Source organism: Boleophthalmus pectinirostris, unplaced genomic scaffold (assembly GCF_026225935.1).
Source record: "Boleophthalmus pectinirostris isolate CB_2022bp ecotype Guang Dong unplaced genomic scaffold, ASM2622593v1 HiC_scaffold_13, whole genome shotgun sequence".
In the NCBI taxonomy this organism is placed as follows: Eukaryota; Metazoa; Chordata; class Actinopteri; order Gobiiformes; family Gobiidae; genus Boleophthalmus; species Boleophthalmus pectinirostris.
Window position 1 is genome coordinate 2,897,119 of NW_026571036.1, and position 21,441 is coordinate 2,918,559.

The 21,441-nt window shown below is 48.8% G+C and overlaps 1 protein-coding gene and 1 pseudogene across 1 annotated transcript in view; both read left to right on the forward strand.

The window, feature by feature from the left end:
- The window catches only part of LOC129407696 (uncharacterized), a 22,753-nt gene extending 2,082 nt beyond the window's left edge, over positions 1 to 20,671 (forward strand). Inside the window, exons 3-8 of the mRNA XM_055149581.1 lie at positions 13,285 to 13,617; positions 14,243 to 14,503; positions 14,633 to 14,697; positions 14,963 to 15,052; positions 15,574 to 15,602; positions 19,881 to 20,671. Coding sequence (XP_055005556.1) covers positions 13,285 to 13,617; positions 14,243 to 14,503; positions 14,633 to 14,697; positions 14,963 to 14,968 — 665 coding nt within the window. The 3' untranslated portion in view covers positions 14,969 to 15,052; positions 15,574 to 15,602; positions 19,881 to 20,671. The remainder of the gene's footprint in view (positions 1 to 13,284; positions 13,618 to 14,242; positions 14,504 to 14,632; positions 14,698 to 14,962; positions 15,053 to 15,573; positions 15,603 to 19,880) is intronic.
- On the forward strand, positions 3,361 to 10,749 carry LOC129407698 (cytochrome P450 2K1-like; annotated as a pseudogene).
- Positions 20,672 to 21,441: the final 770 nt, after the last annotated feature.

Genomic DNA, 21,441 nt, shown 5'->3' on the forward strand with positions numbered 1-21,441 from the left:
GTCTTCTGTTGGCCGCAATGCTTTATGGGAAAGTAATCACAGGACGGTCGACGTATTCGGACCATGAATGAGGTAGGAGTGTTTAAGACATAAGACTGCACTGTTTCACTCTACATTTATGTAAAAACAAAATTCAAAAGTTCGAGCCGTTTGTGTCGGCCATTTTATAACATAAGACCATTTGAGCCAATTGGGGCAGTAGGATAAGTCTCTTTTCATGTGTAATTTTTGAAGTTGGTTTTTCTGAAGAAATCCAAAATGGCTTGAATGGGCGGCCATGTTGAACCTGGGGGCTTGGATCATGCGCCATTGAGCCAAGCCCCCAGGTTCCAAAATGGCCGCCCATTCAAGTCAATGGGCTGAGCTCAATGGCGCATGATCCCAGATTAGCCTAGCCCGGCTAGGTACTTCCGGGGCCGCGGGCCGACCGAGCATGCGCAGTAGTGCTCTTTTCTCCCACGGGCACACGCGAATGCACGCGACCACACGCACGGAGCGCGGGCTCGTGTATCACGTGATCGCTTTGACCAATCAGAGTGAGAGGAGCTAAAGCGGAGCAGAGCATAGCCGGAAGCTAACGAATATAAAAAACGTTTTTTAAGACAACTGAAGGATTTTGAGCGAGAAAAAGTTTATGATCTAAAAATAGGTAAAAATCGCCACAAATCCGACATTTTTGAAAGCTGTAGGTGACCTGTCAGACGAACACGAGCAGTTTGTGATTACATTGCCTCTATGAGAAAAATCTTGTCTCGGCCCATGGGATTTTTTTTCGCTGAAGTTCCTGTGAGTGACACTACGTCAACTGGAGGCAGCTACAAGCAGCAATACTGTATCCAGTTATTTTAATAGATCCATGCATTGAGCTCAGCCCATTGACTTGAATGGGCGGCCATTTTGGAACCTGGGGGCTTGGGTTTATTATTATAATTTATTCAAGTTCGACGGACCGGAAACATAAAACAAACATAAAACTCCTAAAGGTCGGAGTAAAAAAAATTAAATAGAGATCTAAGATCAGATGGAAAATAAGGAAAATAGTAATGATAATTTAATAAAAATAAATAAATAAATACAATTTAATAATAATAATAATAATAATAATAATAATAATAATAATAATAATAATAATAATAAGTCTATCCTAAAGTCCAAAAAAAAAAAAAAGTTTTCACAAAGCTGGTGAACATTGTACACAACAATATCTCAGGTGGGTAATGTAATTTCACTCTTTAAATAAATAATATCACATAAAATTTCCCTCGAAATTCCAAACGGGCTGATCTAACACAAATGCATTACTAAACGTTCGGGCTGATTTTACATCTGGGCTAAAGTTAGAAACAGAACAGACTCACCATCAGCAGAACACCCCTCTGTCACAGAAAGAACACTCATATTCCACTGAGTCGTGTCTTTTAGTCTGACAGAAGCTGAACCGCATCAAACCACAATAGCGACCTGTTTTATGAGTGCTTAGTTTATGCAAATTAGCCATGCGGTTTTAAATTTTGTTTCTGTAAAATGTAAACAAATATGCTCAAAGCTGTGTGGATAGATAAGACTTGCAGACAAAGAAACGTGTTTGGATGCAGATCATTTCCGATACAGTGATTCGTTTCAGTGTAAACATAGTCATAGTCAGATATCACGTCAGGGATAAACTTCCAAATTGCACTTGTTTTTGTTCACAGACAACACAAACTGTATACATCCAACAATTACTCAAGTTACAGAACTATAACAGTGATAGGAGCAATGCACGTGAAACTTACGTGTTCAGTAACAATATCTGCAGATCTGCTTTGCTCCGTTTTCCTTGAGCTCTGTTATTCCTCAAACTCCTTCCTCACATTGACTCCTGTGAGCTCGGGCTCTGTGTCCGATTCACGTTTTCTTTTTCTTGCGTCCTCGGACAAAGGCTTCCTCTGTCTCTGAGCTGGTCATGACATGGCTGACGCTTCACAAATAAACTCTAGATATTGAACTGCGGCGAGTCTCGGTAAGGGGAGTGTTGCAGCTCGGTTACCTGTGTGTATGGAGAAGTGTCGTAAAGCAATTTGGCGCTCACGAGACCAGAGCGCTGGGAGCTGACGACATGACAAAGTTACATGTCTGTTTTTTCCGCCCAGAGACAGCAGGGGGCGCCAGTGTACCCTTCAAACACACACTAATTAAGGTAAAAATGTTACTTAGTTCTGCTTTAATAATGCAAATGTCATCACAGTTTTTTTTTTTTTTTAAATGTATTCCAGAAATATAGACAATTTGTTTTGCAAAAGTTAAACATACATTTTCATTTTTAGCCATAAGATTTGGCTGAGAATTATTGGAATAACTTGGTGTCAAAATCCAACAGTTTAATTACCCGTGCGTAATCTTTGTTATTTATCCATTGTCTGTGGTGCGTGTTGTTAGCATTAGCATTAGTGCGTGTCTCGGTTGTTGGGCGACAGGAGCGTCTCCGTGGGCTGCACCTGTCACATTTTGGCAACGACCTTACGGTTCGTGGAGACCAGTTCGAGGGCTACAGACTTCGCTGCATCGGAGGACTCTGGCGATGACGGGGTGGCGACTTCATCATTTTCCAAAAGCTGCAGTTTGCTCGTCCACACGACATCACAGCACCAGCGTTCTCAGATTTCTCCACTCTGGAACCCATTCTCAAAAAACACAATTTTCGCCATCCCGAAACGCCGACTCTGTATGGACGAAAGGTCAAAACCAGTGCAAACTTCTCAGTTTTGACCAAAAAACGTTGTCATTTGGACAGGTCCTCAGACTAAGGCTGAAACCCATTACGCCCCTTGGCCCTCACACTTTCCCCTACACCTCCGTTTGTGTTTTCACGAGTCGGGGTGGGGGTGTCCCACTTACTGTTATGGCAGAGGGGTGGGGGAAAGTGTTGGGGCTGTATACTCGTCCAAATGAAGATTTTTGTAGCCAGGTTGGCGCCACCTAGTAATCCGTGTATCATTCGTTCAGTCATTTTTCAAAATAAAACCAAAAAAAAACCAAACGAAAAAACAACAGTTTTCTTCATTATTCTACAAACTCAAAATGAAAAAAACAGATAATTTGTTTTTTAGTTTTTGATTTTGTGTTTAAATGAAAAATGAAAAAAAAAAAAAAAAACGAATAATGACTGTTTCCCGTTTCACAGAGACATGGACCTCCAAAGCCCCATGTGTCAGGTGTAAATGTGCAGACTGAGTGGAGGGTCTGTCTTCCACTTGGCTTTGTGTACCCTCCCATAATCCTTCAGGCGCCCTTGCCCACCCGTGCCTGACACACTTACACATAAACCAATAAAGCCAAACTAAAGTGCATTTCTCATTGTTTCTGTGAATGTTTTCAGGAATTGTCTTTGCTAATGGAAAAACATGGAGGGAGATGCGGCGCTTTGTTCTGACCAACCTGAGAGACTTCGGGATGGGGAAGAGGGCCTGTGAAGACAAGATCATAGAGGAGTGTGGACACCTGCTGCAGAGAATCAAGTCATTCAAAGGTATTATTCATAATAAAGGAGCACTATGGAACTTTTCTGGTGGCTCTGCTCTCTGCTCGTCTTCATAGTGATAATATACATTGTTTAAAATGTTCTGTGGGTTCCACTTATCTATGTGAGGCTGTATGAGAGGCCGAAGGACGGACTAGTGAGTGTGGAAACCACTGACCAGAATGAAACATTCAAGATCCATAAGAACATCAAGGCCCCGACAGACGACGTGCTCAGAGGATGTCTGCTCAGAGACAGGGGAGCGCAGAGGAAGAGGTGCTGGAGAGACCATCGTGGGACACAAGCCCTTCATGGAACACACCACCAGAACAGAACTGAAGTGGCCGATATCAAGGAATCCTACTAATGTCTTGAGAGGGTCTGAAGGACACACAGAGACACTTACCCTGGAGCACAGGAGCAGGACCTGGGCACCAGAGCAACAGAGGCCCAGATCTGTGTCCACACCGGTTTGTCAAAGCCTGATCCTGTCACACCTCAGAAGCTCAGCAGGACCAGGCCTGGTTAGTACGTGGATGGGAGCCACAGGGGGCACCAGTCAAAAAAACTGTTGTTGTGTCCTTAGGCAAGACACTTCACCCGTATTGCCTAGTAAGAATGGGGTGTGTGTGAGTGTTGGTGGTGGTCAGAGGGGCCGATGGTGCAGATTGGCAGCCTCACTTCTGTCAGTCTGCCCCAGGGCAGCTGTGGCTACAATGATATCTTACCATCACCTGGCATGGAGCAAATGAATAATGCTCTGTAAAGTGTCTTTGTGACATGTCTGTGAAAAGTGCTATATAAATAAAAACTTACTTAGATCTACCACACCAGACAAGACCAACGTGTAAGATGTGCACAGAGGCTCCTGAGACAGTCCAGCACAGAACTGCAGGTGTAAGATGCTGCAGGGAAACAAACATGTAGCGACAGAACCAAGTGGAGCCATAGTCACAGAAACATCTGAGCAGAGTACAGGCTGGAGACACCAGGGTCAATGTGGGAAACACCTCCAAAGGTTGTGGAGAATGACCGAGCCAAGATCCTGTGGGATCCAGATACAGACTGACAGGATGGTGATGGACCAACCAGACATAGTGGTGGTGGAGAAGAACAGAGCAGAGCCATGGTGGTGGAACATCACAACACCAAGAGATGGTAATGTCATGAAAAAGGAAGATGAGAAACTAGAGAAATACCAGGGGCTCAAGGAGGAGCTGGAGAAGGTCTGGAAGCTGAAGGCATCAGGAAACACACAGACACATTCCTGTTTGAGTGCTGCTTGTCTCTATAAAGATAAATTTAATGTTATTGTGTGGAAAAGTTAAGGAATAGAAATCTCAATGGGACAACAGGGTGGCAAAACCTCCACCTGAAAAGTTTTAGTTTTTATTTGTTATATTTTCTGTTGTTGCAGGTGGACCGTTGGACACATCTAAGATAATACCTGCGGCACTGTTTAACATTATCTGCTCCATGGTGTTTGGAGACAGGTTTGAGTATGACGACCCTGAGTTTAAGAACTACTTGTACAGCGTGAGACGAAGCATCCAACTGTTAATCACCAAATCTGTGCAGGTAAACAGCACATAGAAGCTGCACATTTCACAGGAAACTTGCATGCAGTGACTTTTATGGGTAGGCAAGCAGACTTGGGGTGGACATTAATATTTCGTCAATAAGAATTTAACAACAAGAACATTTAACAACAGTTTATGTAAACTACATTGCAAATGTGTATATTTATTTGTACCCTACATTGACACCAAAATACCACAACAACTCATCTGCAAACTCCACAAGCTGGTCTCTGCACCTGACTTCCTCCAACAGAGACACAAGCAGAACGTGTTGGCAACAAAACCTCAAGCACCATCACTCTGAGCACAGGGGCTCCCCAAGGCTGCGTGCTCAGTCCTCTGCTCTTCACCCTGCTGACACACGACTGCACAACAACTTACAGCACCAGCCACTTGGTGAAGTTCACAAACGACACAACTCTAGAGGGTCTCATCACCAAGAGTGACGAGACTCACTACAGGAAAGAGGTCGACCTTCTGACCACGTGGTGCAGAGACAACAACCTCCAGCTGAATCCTGCACACAAGTCTCCTGCTCTCCAGGAGGAGGGACAAGAGCCTCCGTTCCTGCACCACCAGACTCACCAACAGCTTCATCCACCAGGCTGATAGGATGCTGAACTCTCTCCCAGGAATCTGCATCTCCCCAAGAACAGAACTCTCAAAAGAACACAGACTCAGACCCACCCCCGACTCCCCCAAAAAGTTTGTCTTGTGCACTATAAGCCCTTTGCACTATTTACAATTATTATTCATTCATACACATAAGTGAGAAACACAATTTCGATTCTTTATGTTTTTCATATGAACAATTGACACTAAACATTTTTGAACTTGAACTTGAAAAATCCCCTTAAACACAGCGCTGTGTTAGAACAGTGTGTTATCACTCACCTCTCACAGATGCAAATCAAAACCACGTCTGAAGAAGCGTCCTGTGTTTCCCTGAAGCAGAGCAGGTCCAGAACAGACACATAGAGCTCCTGCAGTTGTCGTCACGCCATCCCAGCATGCACCTCCAAACCCCACACCAGCAGTGGTCACGGCGGAGAATTCCCATAGAAAATAATGACTTGAGCTGCAACCAAACTTTATGGGAGTTTCAAAGATTGTGGAATTATTGTTGTGCACCAGGATGTACACACTGTCAAAGACAGAAGAAAGCCTGAGCCTCTTACCGGATATCTGCTGCCAGATTTATTTATTTTTTTAAAGAAACAGGGTTTCCTAGAGGAATTCTCTTTGGGTGGGGAGTCAGCCATGTTTACAAGCCTGTTTTCCAGGCTTTTTCGGTTTTCCAAATGTCTTGTTTTAATTCTATAACAAAAACATTACTATATTTCTCAACAGCTGTACCAGATTTTCCCATGGATTGGGAAGTGGGTCTCCAAGGAACGGGCTGAAATCGGCAGGATGAGAGTTGAGAAAGAAAAGCTGTACTTTAAAACTAATCGGTCAGTTAAAGAAGACGCTGGACCCCGCCCGGAGCCGAGGAATCGTGGATGCGTTTCTCATCAAACAACAGCAGCTGGAGGTGAGAAACTGTCATTTGTGACAAACACAGTGCGTCCCACTCACTAACTTAAAAAATGAATAAAGTCATTATTTTGTACTAGGTTATATGTTTCATATTTTGTTTAAAACTGAATGTGTATCTGCACAGACATTATTACTTTACTTTTTTGTACAAGCGCAGTGAGGCGCGAGGTTTTTAATGTAAATTCCACCTGCAGTTCTCAAAGCTATTCTGGACTGGAGGTGAACAAACAAAGTTTGTAGACAGCAACACATCTGATTGGTTCTCAGGTGGATTGTGAAGTATTTGATGCTCAAGTATAAAAAACATTTCCATAGGATCAGAGTGGTTTGTGGCTCTGGTGGCTGCTTGGCTCACACATTGAGCAGTTTTTGAAACTTTTAGTTTTTTGAGCTTGGTGAAGATGTGAAATGTAAATGTTGCAGCGATATCAACTTCAACCCTGAAGTTCCCTCTGGATCAACAGTATCTCTCTTTCCTATCAGAGACAACGTAAATGTTTGTGCTTTTTGTGTTTAAGTTGGTAGCTCCAGAAATTTTAACTCTCATACATCAGCAGTCTGACTAGATAAACTGTTAACTGTTGTGATCTGATGTAACAAACATGAGGATGGGTCTTTTGTTCCAGGAGGCGGGGATTAAGGACAGTGAGTTCCACATGCGCAACCTGATCATGATCGTGGGTAATTTGAATGTGGCTGGAACAGAGACCACGGCCAACACTCTGACATGGAGCCTGCTCTACATGGCCAAGTACCCCCACATACAAGGCGAGTGCCCCCACATACAAGGCGAGTACCCCCACATACAAGGCAATAAGGTGAGTACCCCCACATACAAGGCGAGTACCCCCACATACAAGGCAATAAGGTGAGTACCCCCACATACAAGGCGAGTACCCCCACATACAAGGCGAGTACCCCCACATACAAGGCGAGTACCCCCACATACAAGGCGAGTACCCTCAGTGATGTTTGTGTAGAACTGCGCCATCATCTGAGCTGGAGCTTGGCTTTCCTCAGCCGCCCTCTGCAGGAAGTACAGCCTCTGCTGGGCCTTCTGGACGAGGAGCTCCCACTTGAGGTCCTGGGTGATGGTGGTGCTGAGGAAGCAGAAGGAGTCCATGATGGTGATGGGGGTGTCTGTTTGACTGAATGGGGGCAGAGGAGCTGTGATTTGACTAAAGTCCACCATTATCTCCACTGTCGTCTGGATGTTGAGCTCCAGGTTGTTACCACTGCATCAGGTCACCAACCGGTCCACCTCCCTCCTGCTGTAAGACTTATTGTAGGGCTGAACAATTTTAAGATAAAATTGAATTGCGATTTCTGATTTTCAAATCAAGTTTCAGTGCACATGAACATTTGTAAACATCACAGAAACTTATGTCATTCCAGAGTCCAAAACTGACGATTTGACGCTGGACCATAAAGCCCAATTCACTAGCTAGGACCACACCAATGATGACATAGTACAAAGAAGTTTATTAATAATGTACAAAGTGGGGCAGAGATGGGCGGGTTGAGACTCTTGGTGGGAGCTCTGTCTCAATCTTCAATTGGCCCAGCCGGAACAGGACCCCCGTCGTAAGACTCTTATGACTGAAAGACAAACAAAATAAGAGGTGGGAAGGTGGGGCCGAGATAGTGGAGACAAACTGGGACGATGGGAAATGCTGCTAAAAATAGGCTTCTAAGAAATTAGAGGTGTGGCCGAGGTGAGTTGTGGTTCGCTGGTGAGAGGAGAAGAAAGAGGGCGGTTGAGGCGTCGTCCCACTCCTGAATCTCAGTTAATCATATTAACTATATTTTACGCAGACAGTAAGAGCTGTGATTGGGCGTCTCTACCATCGTTCTACAGACATTTCCTGTTCTCCGCTTTTCTTTCTTTCAATAATCAGTAATAATGTGTTTAAAGCAGCTTTGACACATTTGTTTACGTGTTACAGAAACAAAACTTAAAACCACATGACTCATTTACATAAACTATAAGAACTGAAAAAAAAAAAAAAAAACTGCTGATGTGGTTCAGCTTCTGTTGGACTAAAGGACACGACTCAGTGGAATATGAGTGTTCTTTCTGTGACAGAGGATGTGCTGCTGATGGTGAGTCTTTTCCGTGCTTCTATCACGTTGGAAATGGTTCATGTTAAACTTTACATGAACACCAGGTTTAAATCGTCGCCTCCTAGTGTTGTGATGCTGAATTACTTTGTGGTGCATGGACCTCGAAGCAAGATCCATAAATCAAATAGAATAGAAAGCCTTTATTGTCATTATACAATAGTATAATAAAATTCAGAGCTGCTCCGTCAAAGTGCAAGAATTAATTAATTAATAAATGAAAGAAATTAACAGTTCTCATTGATTATGGCGACAGCTTTGGGGAAGGAGCTGTCCCTGAGTCTATTGGTCCTAGCTGGAATTGACCTAAAGTGCCTGCCTAGAAGTCAACAGTTTGAACAGGTGGAATCCAGGGTGTGTGTATTGTCCTAAATGATTTTCCTTGCTCTGCTGAGACAGTGGGAGTTGTATAATTTTCTTAAGGAAGGCAGAGGGCAGCCAACAGTGTCCTGTACAGTGCTGGTCACCCTCTGCAGGCGCTTCCTGTCAGCTTCTGTGCAGCGAGAGAGTGCTGTACTGTCACAGCAGAGGTCAGCAGGCGACCAATGGTGGAACGATAAAAGGTCACCAGCAGGCTTGTGTTTAGTTTCTCCTTCCTGAGCACCTCAGGAAGTGTAGCCGCTGCTGGCCCTTTTTGACCAGTGCTGAGGTGTTGACTGACCAGGAGAGATCCGAAGAGATGTGAACCCCAAGAAATACGATGGCGACAAGGTGATGGTGGGAGTGTGCATTGAGTCGACTCAGAATTAAATTGGCCTTTAGAAGCAGTGCAAAAAACAAACAAAAAAAAAAACAGCTTTGGGCTCCCAAAATCGTGTTGTCTGAGGTCGCGATTCTCGGTCCAAAACGATCGTTCAGCGCTAAATCATTGCCGTCTGAAGTGAGCCCAGTGAGGGTGGTATCAGTTTTACAAAGTCGTGGTGCAGCACTTGGTGAACTGAAGTCCACAAACAGACTCCTGTCGTAGGTTCTGAGTTCAGTGTTTTGTACAGTGTCTATAAACTACTGGTTCTTGCTGCGTCTCTTAGATCAGGTCCATGAAGAGATCAACAGGGTGATCGGAACTCGACAGGTGCGGTTTCAGGACAGAAAAGATCTGCCGTTCACCGACGCAGTGATCCACGAGAGTCAGAGAATGGCCAACGTCGTCCCAATGAACCTGTCCCACAGAACGAGTCGAGATGTCACCTTCCAGGGACACTTCATCAAGAAGGTAAAAGTCAATTTTTAAACATATCTGATCTCGTAAACTACTCAAACACTTTACATGTGACCTCAGGGGACCACAGTGTATCCTGTGTTGGCCTCAGTGCTCTTTGACGAGAGCGAATGGGAACAGCCCCACAGTTTCTATCCAGCTCACTTCCTCCACAAAGACGGAAAGTTCAGGAAGAGAGACGCCTTCATGCCCTTCTCTGCAGGTCTGTAAAGTCTCTAGTAAAATGAACCAATCTTTAGAACTGGGATGTCAGAATACACTTGATCCCAGAGTCATATTTTTAATGCAAAATTGGAATTGTAAAGTAGTAGAGCTAAGAGGAGTCACCCAGCAATCCAAATGTCTGACTCCTGCATGCTGCTGTTGTGCAATTGGGCAAGACACTTCACTCCCACGTTTATGTTTGTGCAAGAGAGATATCATTTTGGGCTCACTCAACTAACTATAGCCTCATCTCAGACATGACATTATCACTTTCGAGAAGTCTGAAAACTACCCATAGGCTGATATCAGACCCCATTAAAATACACTTAAATGTGACTCGCTTCTTTGGGACTTTGACATTGCAGGTCACAGAGTTTGTGTTGGAGAAGGTCTGGTCCGGATGGAGCTCTTTATCTTCTTTGTGACTCTGATGCAGCATTTCCGGTTCACTGCGCCCCCTGGTGTTACAGAGGAGGAACTGGACATCGAAGCCTGGGGTGGACTAGCGCGCAGCCCAAAGCCGCATAAACTGTGTGCAATTTCACTTTTATAAGATGCTTATCCTCTATTAAGTATCCACATATATCAATGCACTTTACAAAATGAAAAATAAAAGTTAATGACGCGTGAATACCAATAAGACGCACACACATAGAATACAATAGAATCCACTGGCGTTTGAGTTCCTGTGGGTGCCCTGATACACACTATAAAAACTGTAAACAAACATATCTCAGGGCTCTCCTTTTCCTTTTTCTGGAGGGGCCGTACTTACGCTGTTCATTTTAGCTTGGATGCTGCTAGATTTACCTGTGTGAGACTCAATAAAGCTCTCTGATTTTAGATCTCACATTGTTGGTCCTCTTTGACACTTCCACCAAAAACAAAACCCACACCTCACTGACAGAAGAAGTACGATTATTGTGTTGTAAAGCAGCAGCAGTCGTGAATCTCCACAGGATCAGTGGTGTCCCCGTCAGACAACAGAGGAATAACCCAGGCCTTATGAACACTCTGAGTCCAGGGTCTGTCTGGAACCTTCACAGACTTAAAGGGCCCATCTCATGCAAACTAACTATTTTCACATTGTATCTTCTGCACATAAACAAGCACAATTTGGGATTTGGAACATCTAGAACACAATAGTTATGAAATCTTATGGATTTCTTGGATGAGTGTGTGTGTGTGTCTGTGTGTGTGTGTGTGTGTGTGTGTGTGTGTCTGTCTGTGTCTGTGTGTGTCTGTCTCTGTCTGTGTGTGTGTGTGTCTGTCTGTGTCTGTGTGTGTGTGTTGTGGGCTTCTACCCTGTGTTTTTAAAGTTTCATTCATATGTTAATACGCCCTGTAATTTGCCCTGTTACATGCCGTGTATGTTTTTGGACTTTGGAGTGTCCATGGGGTTGGGATATGATGTCAATGGTGAATGTATATGGGACAGATAAGGGGTGTGTCTCCAACCTTTAGCATCTGTCAGTCTGTTATGGGACACGTGTTGGGACAAAACTGCTGTGTATTTTTCCATAAAGATGTTAACTCAACAGTTATGCTGGTATAAAAAGGCACCCAGTGTTTCTGTGCATGAGTGGGGGAAACGCCGACCGCGTTGTCGAAGGACGACTGATGCACTGAGAGACGCCGTGTAGGCAAAATCATGCTGAATCAACTTGAATCTTGAGACCTGAACCTGCCTGACTCAAATAAAGAGACATGTGAGACCTGTTCTAACTCTCCAAGCCTCTTTCTTAACATCCTCTGTTCAGGCTGCCTCCAGGAGAAGCTGACAGCTCCGTCTCATCACCACACGGTGCAGTAGAACGTTTTCAGAACTGCCCGAGCTCACTTCCGTTTTCACAATAAAAGTCTGGAGTGAGACAGGAAATAGAAATGTCGCTTACAATAATACATCAAAGGGCCAAGACTCATAACAGTAAGTCATATATTTTCTTAAATTATTTCCTATAAACACATGAATCTGTGATCCAATAACATTTCTGTGGCGTTTTATTCAGGCTGCAGTGAGTGTGCAGTGTGTTCTCCATATGAACCTCTGTCACAGCCTGAGCCTGGTCACCGCGCTGGACTCAACACACAGTGAGTGTTTTATAGAATATGACGTCTGTGTTTCTGAGGAAGACAGAATTAGAACAGAGCTAAAAGACAGTTTCAAAGAGGATGTGGGTTAAAGGCAGAAGCGCAGTACAGATCTGAGACATAAAGGTGGTGACAGGACTTTTGAGGACAGTTCAGAGACACAGAGGAGACAGAGACACACGACAGGGACACACGACAGGGACACACGACAGGGACACACGACAGGGACACACGACAGGGACACAGGACAGGGACACAGGAGGCGATGGCTGTGTTCACCCCAGTGTTCCTGCTCCTGATTCTTCACTGCGCAGGTCAGACATATGTTTTACTTTTTGCTTCCAGATTATTTTAAATCCTGTAAATTCTTTGATTGCTTAGTTTTTATTTTGGTCCTGGGTCAGACCTGGTTTAGTCCTGGTTTAGTCCTGGTTTAGTCCTGGTTTAGTCCTGGTTTAGATCTGGTTCAGTTCTGGTTGTAACTGATCCCCACTGACAGGAGCAGAGGAGGTTTTCGGCAGGTTTTTCTCTTCTGGCAGGTTTTTTGATGAGAGAACAACATTAAAACATGATAGAAAACTCTAGAAAATCAATTTAGCTGAATATGACGTCTTTAAACTGTGAAACACAAATGTGTGTTTCTGAGGAAGACGGAATTAGAACAGAGCTAAAGACAGTTTCACAGAAGGTGTGGGTCAAAAGCAGAAGTGTAGATCTCAGAGAAAAAGGAGGTGACAGGGACACAGGACAGGACACAGGGACACAGGGACACAGGACAGGGACACAGGACAGGGACACAGGACAGGGACACCCCAGTGCTCCTGCTCCTGATTCTTTACTGCACAGTCAGACATATGTTTTTGCTTCCAGATTATTTTAAATCCTGTAAATTCTTTGATTGCTTAGTTTTTATTTTGGTCCTGGTTCAGTCCTGGTTTAGTCCTGGTTTAGTTCTGGTTTAGTTCTGGTTATGACTGACCCCTGCTGATAGAGAAATAGAACAGAAGGAAGTCACTTTTTTTTCTCCACAGATTCGTCTCTGTCTCGGTCTGTGTTGGTGAGAGAAGGAGCAGACGCTGTTTTAACTTGTCCCAATGTTGAACCAGGACAGAGTTTGTGCAGAAAGACCACATGGACTTTTGTTCCAGCTGGTGGATCACGGACTGTGGAGCTGATCAGTCTGGGACAGATCAACTCCAGTGTCTCTGAGCTTCTGTCCGAGCGTCTCACACTGACAGAACAGTGTGGTCTGAGGATCCAACACGTCCGTCCTCAGGAGGCTGGAACCTTCCAATGTGAACAGTATGAAAGAGAAGAAGGATCATTCATCTCTCAGTCTTCAGTTCATCTGTCTGTGGTTTCATGTGAGTGCTTTAACACACCTGAACTTTACTGATACTTTGCAGCTGATTTCATCAACATTCTCTGGGAGAGTGATTCTAACTGGAGGCACTGCTCTGTTACTCTGTTAGATTTTAACCAGAGGTCACCGCTGAATGTTTCACAATAGACATACATGTAGAACACCCCCAGTGCGACGTCTTTGCAAAGTATCAATTGTTTGTGTGAAATTGTAGCACAGTTTTTTGTCCAAACTGGTCATTTTTGTCATAGTTTTATTGAAATCTTATTTTGAACATGTCTTTATTTGATCATAGTTTATATTTAGTTTTGTTCTTCTCTGTTTTCTGTCACATCTCCACAGCTCATGTGATCAGTGACGACAACAACACCACAAAACATGAAACCTCAGTGGGTTTGTGGACAGCTCTGAAGAACTTCTCTTTTCTTTATTTTAAACCGACTGTGGCACTTTGACATTTGTTTTCAAATGTGCAATATGAAGAAAATCTTTTATTATTACGACTGATATAAACTTTTATTTATGGACAGTGCATATTAAAACCATTATTAATACATTATTTAAGTCAAGTCAAAAAGTCTGAAAACAGAATATGGGAGAGTTATGAGGTGCTGTGTGTGTTTCAGTGACTGAGGAAGAGGAGGAACAGAGTCTGAAGCTCCGCTGTGCTGTCTCCTCCCGTCTCCCTGGAGTCACTGTCAGGTTGATTCTTCAGGGTCGAGTCCTGAACCAAAACAATCCAGGTTTACAGCAGATATCACAGAATGAAGTCGTCTTCACTCTTGATCATTTCCTTCATCAGAACAAACATCTGTTCACATGTGAAGTGACTGTTGGAGATCAGACTGAGGTGTTCAGCTTTGAACGTGAGAACTCCAAGAGCCGAGGTGAGACCAGGAGAAACATCTGAACATCTGACACAGAGGGACATAAGAGGATGGGAGTGGGAGGGCATCTGACACACGGATACAGGAGGATGGAAGGGCATCTGACATAAGATATTTTTCTATTTTCAGATCAAACAACCACAAACCCGACAGATGCTCCAGACTCTGAGGACCGAACGGCTCTGGGTTCAAAGGTAACAGGTTTGACTTTAGTTTTTAGAGACACTTTCTCTACACAGACACAACTGAACAGATGGAAATGATGAAAAGACACTTCTCCTCGTTTACTGTGTGCGCCCACATTTTTACTCTGACGTAAATCCAACCGACTCAGTCTGAGCCGAACGACTCTGAGTTTGTGTTTCAAACCTCGATTTAATCGGCCGATCCATTTCACTTTCTCAAGGTGGAGGTTTTCCCAAGGTCAATAGAATGTATGACCTCTGACCTTCTCCTCAGGTGTGACGGTGAGACACGTGGTGCTCAGTCTGCTCTTCACTGCTCTGCTCCTCTGCCTCACTGTGACTCTGATCTACACCAGGATCCAAGGTACAGTCCTGGTTTAGTCCTGGTTTAGACCTGGTTTAGACCAGTCCTTGGTTTAGTCCCTGGTTTAGACCTGGTTTAGTCCTGGTTTAGTTCTGGTTTCCTGGTTTAGTCCTGGTTTAGTCCTGGTTTAGACCTGGTTTAGTCCTGGTTTAGTTTGGTTTAGTCCTGGTTTAGACCTGGTTTAGTCCTGTTTAGTTCCTGGTTTAGACCTGGTTTAGTCCTGGTTTAGTCCTGGTTTAGACCTGGTTTAGTCCTGGACCTGGTTAGTCCTGGTTTAGTCCTGGTTTAGACCTGGTTTAGACCTGGTTTAGTCCTGGTTTAGACCTGGTTTAGTCCTGGTTTAGTCCTGGTTTAGACTTGGTTTAGACCTAGTTTAGTCCTGGTTTAGTCCTGCTTTAGTCCTGGTTTACCTGGTTTAGTCCTGGTTTAGTCCTGGTTTAGTCCTGGTTTAGTCCTGGTTTAGTCCTGGTTTAAAAACATCTTAAAACAACATAAACCTGATGTTTTTTTGTTTGTTTCAGGGCAGAAAACTCAGAGGAACCTGACCAGAGTAAGAATGGGACGGGAGGGCACCTGACACACACGGGGAGGGCACCTGACACACACGGGGAGGGCACCTGACACACACGGGGAGGACACCTGACACACACGGGGAGGGCACCTGACACACACGGGGAGGGAGGGCACCTGACACACACGGGGAGGACACCTGACACACACGGGAGGGAGGGCACCTTACACACACGGGGAGGACACCTGACACACATGGGGAGGGAGGGCACCTGACACACACGGGGAGGGAGGGCACCTGACACACACGGGGAGGGCACCTGACACACACGGGAGGGCACCTGACACACACGGGGAGGGAGGGCACCTGACACACATGGGGGAGGGCACCTGACACACACGGGAGGGCACCTGACACACACGGGGAGGACACCTGACACACAAGGGGAGGGCACCTGACACACATGAGGAGGCCACCTGACACACACGGAGAGGGAACCTGACACACATGGGGAGGGCACCTGACACACACGGAGAGGGCACCTGACACACACGGGGAGGGACACCTGACACACACGGAGGCACCTGACACACACGGGGAGGGCACCTGACACACACGGGGAGGGAGGGAGGAACCTGACACACACGGGGAGGGCACCTGACACACACGGGAGGGCACCTGACACACACGGGGAGGGAGGGCACCTGACACACACGGGGAGGGCACCTGACACACACGGGAGGGCACCTGACACACACGGGGAGGACACCTGACACACAAGGGGAGGGCACCTGACACACAAGGGGAGGGCACCTGACACACATGAGGAGGCCACCTGACACACACGGAGAGGGAACCTGACACACAGGGAGGGCATCTGACACACACGGGGAGGGCACCTGACACACGGGGAGGGCACCTGACACACACGGGGGAGGCACCTGACACACACGGGGAGGGCACCTGACACACACGGGACACCTGACACCACACGGGAGGGCACCTGACACACACGGGGAGGCACCTGACACACACGGGGAGGACACCTGACACACACGGGGAGGGAGGGCACCTGACACACACGGGGAGGACAGCTGACACACACGGGGAGGACACCTGACCACACACGGGGAGGCACCTGACACACACGGGGAGGGAGGGCACCTGACACACACGGGGAGGGCATCTGACACACACGGGAGAGGGCACCTGACACACACGGGGAGGGCAATCTGACACACACGGGGAGGCACCTGACACACACAGGGGAGGGAGGGCACCTGACACACACACGGGGAGGAGGGCACCTGACACACACGGGGAGGGCACCTGACACACACGGGGCAGGGCACCTGACACACACGGGAGGGCACCTGACACACACGGGGAGGAGGGCACCTGACACACATGGGGAGGGCACCTGACACAGACGGGAGGGCACCTGACACACACGGGGAGGGAGGACACCTGACACACACGGGGAGGACACCTGACACACAAGGGAGGGCACCTGACACACATGAGGAGGCCACCTGACACACACGGAGAGGGAACCTGACACACAGGGAGGGCATCTGACACACACGGGGAGGGAGGGCACCTGACACACACAGGGAGGGCACCTGACACACACGGGGGGGACACCTGACACACACGGCGAGGGACACCTGACACACACGGGGACACCTGGAGGGAGGGCACCTGACACACACGGGGAGGGAGGGCACCTGACACACAGGGAGGGCACCTGACACACACGGGGAGGGCACCTGACACACACCGGAGGGCACCTGACACACACGGGGAGGGAGGGCACCTGACACACACGGGGAGGGCACCTGACACACACGGGAGGGCACCTGACACACACACGGGGAGGGACACCTGACCCACAAGGGGAGGGCACCTGACACACAAGGGGAGGGCACCTGACACACATGAGGAGGCCACCTGACACACACGGAGAGGGAACCTGACACACAGGGAGGGCATCTGACACACACACGGGGAGGGAGGCACCTGACACACACAGGGAGGGCACCTGACACACACGGGGTGGAGGGCACCTGACACACACGGGGAGGGCACCTGACACGCACCTGGGGGAGGGACACACACAGGGAGGGCACCTGACACACACGGGGTGGAGGGCACCTGACACACAAGGGGGAGGGCACCTGACACACACGGGGTGGGAGGGCACCTGACACACAAGGGGAGGGCACCTGACACACACGGGGAGGGCACCTGACACACACGGGGAGGGCACCTGACACACACAAGGAGGGAGGGCACCTGATACACATGGGGAGGGAGGGCACCTGACACACACGGGTGGACCCCTGACACACATGAGGAGGGCATCTGACACACACGAGGAGGACCCCTGACACACACGGGGAGGGTCTGACACACACGGGGAGGACACCTGACACACACACGAGGGCACCTGACACACACGGGGAAGACACCTGACACACACGGGGAGGAGGGCACCTGACACACACGGGGAGGGAGGGCACCTGACACACACGGGGAGGGCACCTGACACACACGGGAGGGCACCTGACACACACGGGGAGGGAGGGCACCTGACACACACGGGGAGGGCACCTGACACACACGGGAGGGCACCTGACACACACGGGGAGGGGACACCTGACACACAACGGGAGGGCACCTGACACACAAGGGGAGGGCACCTGACACACTGAGGAGGGCACCTGACACACACGGGGAGGGCACCTGACACACACTGAAGGGAGGGCACCTGACACACACAGGGAGGGCACCTGACACACACGGGGGGAGGGCACCTGACACACAAGGGGAGGGCACCTGACACACACACGGGGAGGGCACCTGACACACACGGGGAGGGTACCTGACACACACAAGGGGGAGGGGCACCTGATACACATGGGGAGGGAGGCACCTGACACACACGGGGTGGACCCCTGACACACACGAGGAGGGCATCTGACACACACACGGGAGGACCCCTGACACACACACGGGGAGGGAACCTGACACACACGGGAGGGCATCTGACACACACGGGGAGGGAGGGCACCTGACACACACAGGAGGGCACCTGACACACACGGGGAGGGAGGGCACCTGACACACACGGGGAGGGACACACACCACCTGACACACACGGGAGGGCACCTGACACACACGGGCACGGGGAGGCACCTGACACACACGGGGAGGGCACCTGACACACACGGAGGGCACCTGACACACACGGGAGGACACCTGACACACAAGGGAGGGCACCTGACACACAAGGGGAGGGCACCTGATGACACACATGAGGAGGCCACCTGACACACACGGAGAGGGAACCTGACCACACAGGGAGGGCATCTGACACACACGGGAGGGAGGGCACCTGACACACACAGGGAGGGCACCTGACACACACGGGGAGGAGTGGGAGGGCACCTGACACACACGGGAGGGCACCTGACACACACAAGGAGGAGGGCACCTGATACACATGGGGAGGGAGGGCATCTGACACACACGAGGAGGACCCCTGACACACACGGGGAGGGTCTGACACACACGGGGAGGACACCTGACACACACGGGGAGGGCACCTGACACACACGGGGAGGACACCTGACACACACGGGGAGGGAGGGCACCTGACACACACGGGGAGGGAGGGCACCTGACACACACGGGGAGGGCACCTGACACACACGGGAGGGCACCTGACACACACGGGGAGGGAGGGCACCTGACACACACGGGGAGGGCACCTGACACACACGGAGGGCACCTGACACACACGGGGAGACACCTGACACACAAGGGGAGGGCACCTGACACACAAGGGGAGGGCACCTGACACACATGAGGAGGCCACCTGACACACACGGAGAGGGAACCTGACACACAGGGAGGGCATCTGACACACACGGGGAGGGAGGGCACCTGACACACACAGGGAGGGCACCTGACACACACGGGGTGGGAGGGCACCTGACACACACGGGGAGGGCACCTGACACACACCTGGAGGGAGGGCACCTGACACACACAGGGAGGGCACCTGACACACACGGGTGGGAGGGCACCTGACACACAAGGGAGGGCACCTGACACACACGGGGAGGGCACCTGACACACACGGGGAGGGCACCTGACACACACAAGGAGGAGGGCACCTGATACACATGGGGAGGGAGGGCACCTGACACACACGGGGTGGACCCCTGACACACATGAGGAGGGCATCTGACACACACGAGGAGGACCCCTGACACACACGGGGAGGGTCTGACACATGTGTGTGATTGACAGGTGGACACAGTTGTTTATGAGAACGTCGGAGAACCTTCAGTCACGATCAGAAGACACACAGCGCCCCCTGCAGCTCCACAGGCTGAATGAAGAGTCCTGGTCCAGACCCGGTCCAGACCTGGTCCAGACCCAGTCCAGACCTGGTCCAGACCTGGTCCAGTCCCAGTTCTGACCACATCTGAATGATTGAAGAGTGGCTTTTCTGCAACATCATTTTATTTTATCATCATCAAAAATCTACCTGATGTTTTACAGTCATCCATGCATGTTTGAGTAATCTAGCGATCTCTCCTGGGCCCTAAAAACAGTATATTTCCTGGGGTGCCACTATATTCCTGTTTTTTTCTGGATGTGGAGTGTGGAGTTTTGCGTCGGTCCTTTCGCCCGCGGTCACCTGACGGTCTACGTGGGCGCGTCTCCAGCGTTTCACTGCTGCTGATATCGCCGCGATTTTAGTGAATTTGTATGAAGAAAAACGAAAAAACGCACCACTTTAATCCAGGTTTAAAAAGCATTGTGACGTGTGTTCGTCACATTTGTACCAAGTAAAATATAAATAAATTCTCCCCTGTAATGCCACATTACTGCGTTACAGCAAAAAGCAATGGATTACAGTAATTTGTTACTTTTATAACACGATACTCCCAACACTGTCAATATTTATGCTGATGACCTGTCTGTGCAGCTTCATGTGTCTTCCCCTTCCACTTCTAATTGCTACTACTAAGTTTTATTACCATTTTATATTTTTTTACTCTTTGTTGTTGTATATAATGTGATATTGATACAAATCCATGTGTCATTTGTTCATTCATTTTTCAATATAAAGTTACGTCAGGACACAGGAAGAAAACACGACCGTGGAGGAAACACGGGGAGGACACCTGACACACACAGAGGACACCACACACACCTGACGGAGGGCACCGACACACACGGGGAGGGCACCTTACACACACGGGAGGAACACCTGACACACACGGGGAGGGACTGACACACACGAGGGAGGGCACCTGACACACACGGAGGGCACCTGAACACACGGGAGGGCACCTGACACACTAGGAGGGCAACTGACACACACGTTAGGGCATCTGACACACACGAGGAGGGCACCTGACACACATGGGGAGGGACTAGGGCCACACAACAGGGAGGCACCTGACACACAGGGGCACTGACACACACTGGACACTGACACATGAGGAGGGCACCTGACACACACGAGGAGGGAGGCACCTGACACACACAGGGGGGGAGGGACCTGACACACACGGGAGGGCACCTGACACACACGGGGAGGGCACCTGACACACACAAGGAGGGAGGGCACCTGACACACACGGGGAGGGCACCTTACACACACACGGGAGGGAGGGCACCTGACACACACGGGGGGAGGGCACCTGACACACACGGGAGGGCACCTGACACACATGAGGAGGGCACCTGACACAAACAGAGGAGGCACCTGACACACACGAGGGCACCTGACACACACGGGGAGGCACCTGACACACACGGGGAGGCCACCTGACACACACGGGAGGGCACCTGACAC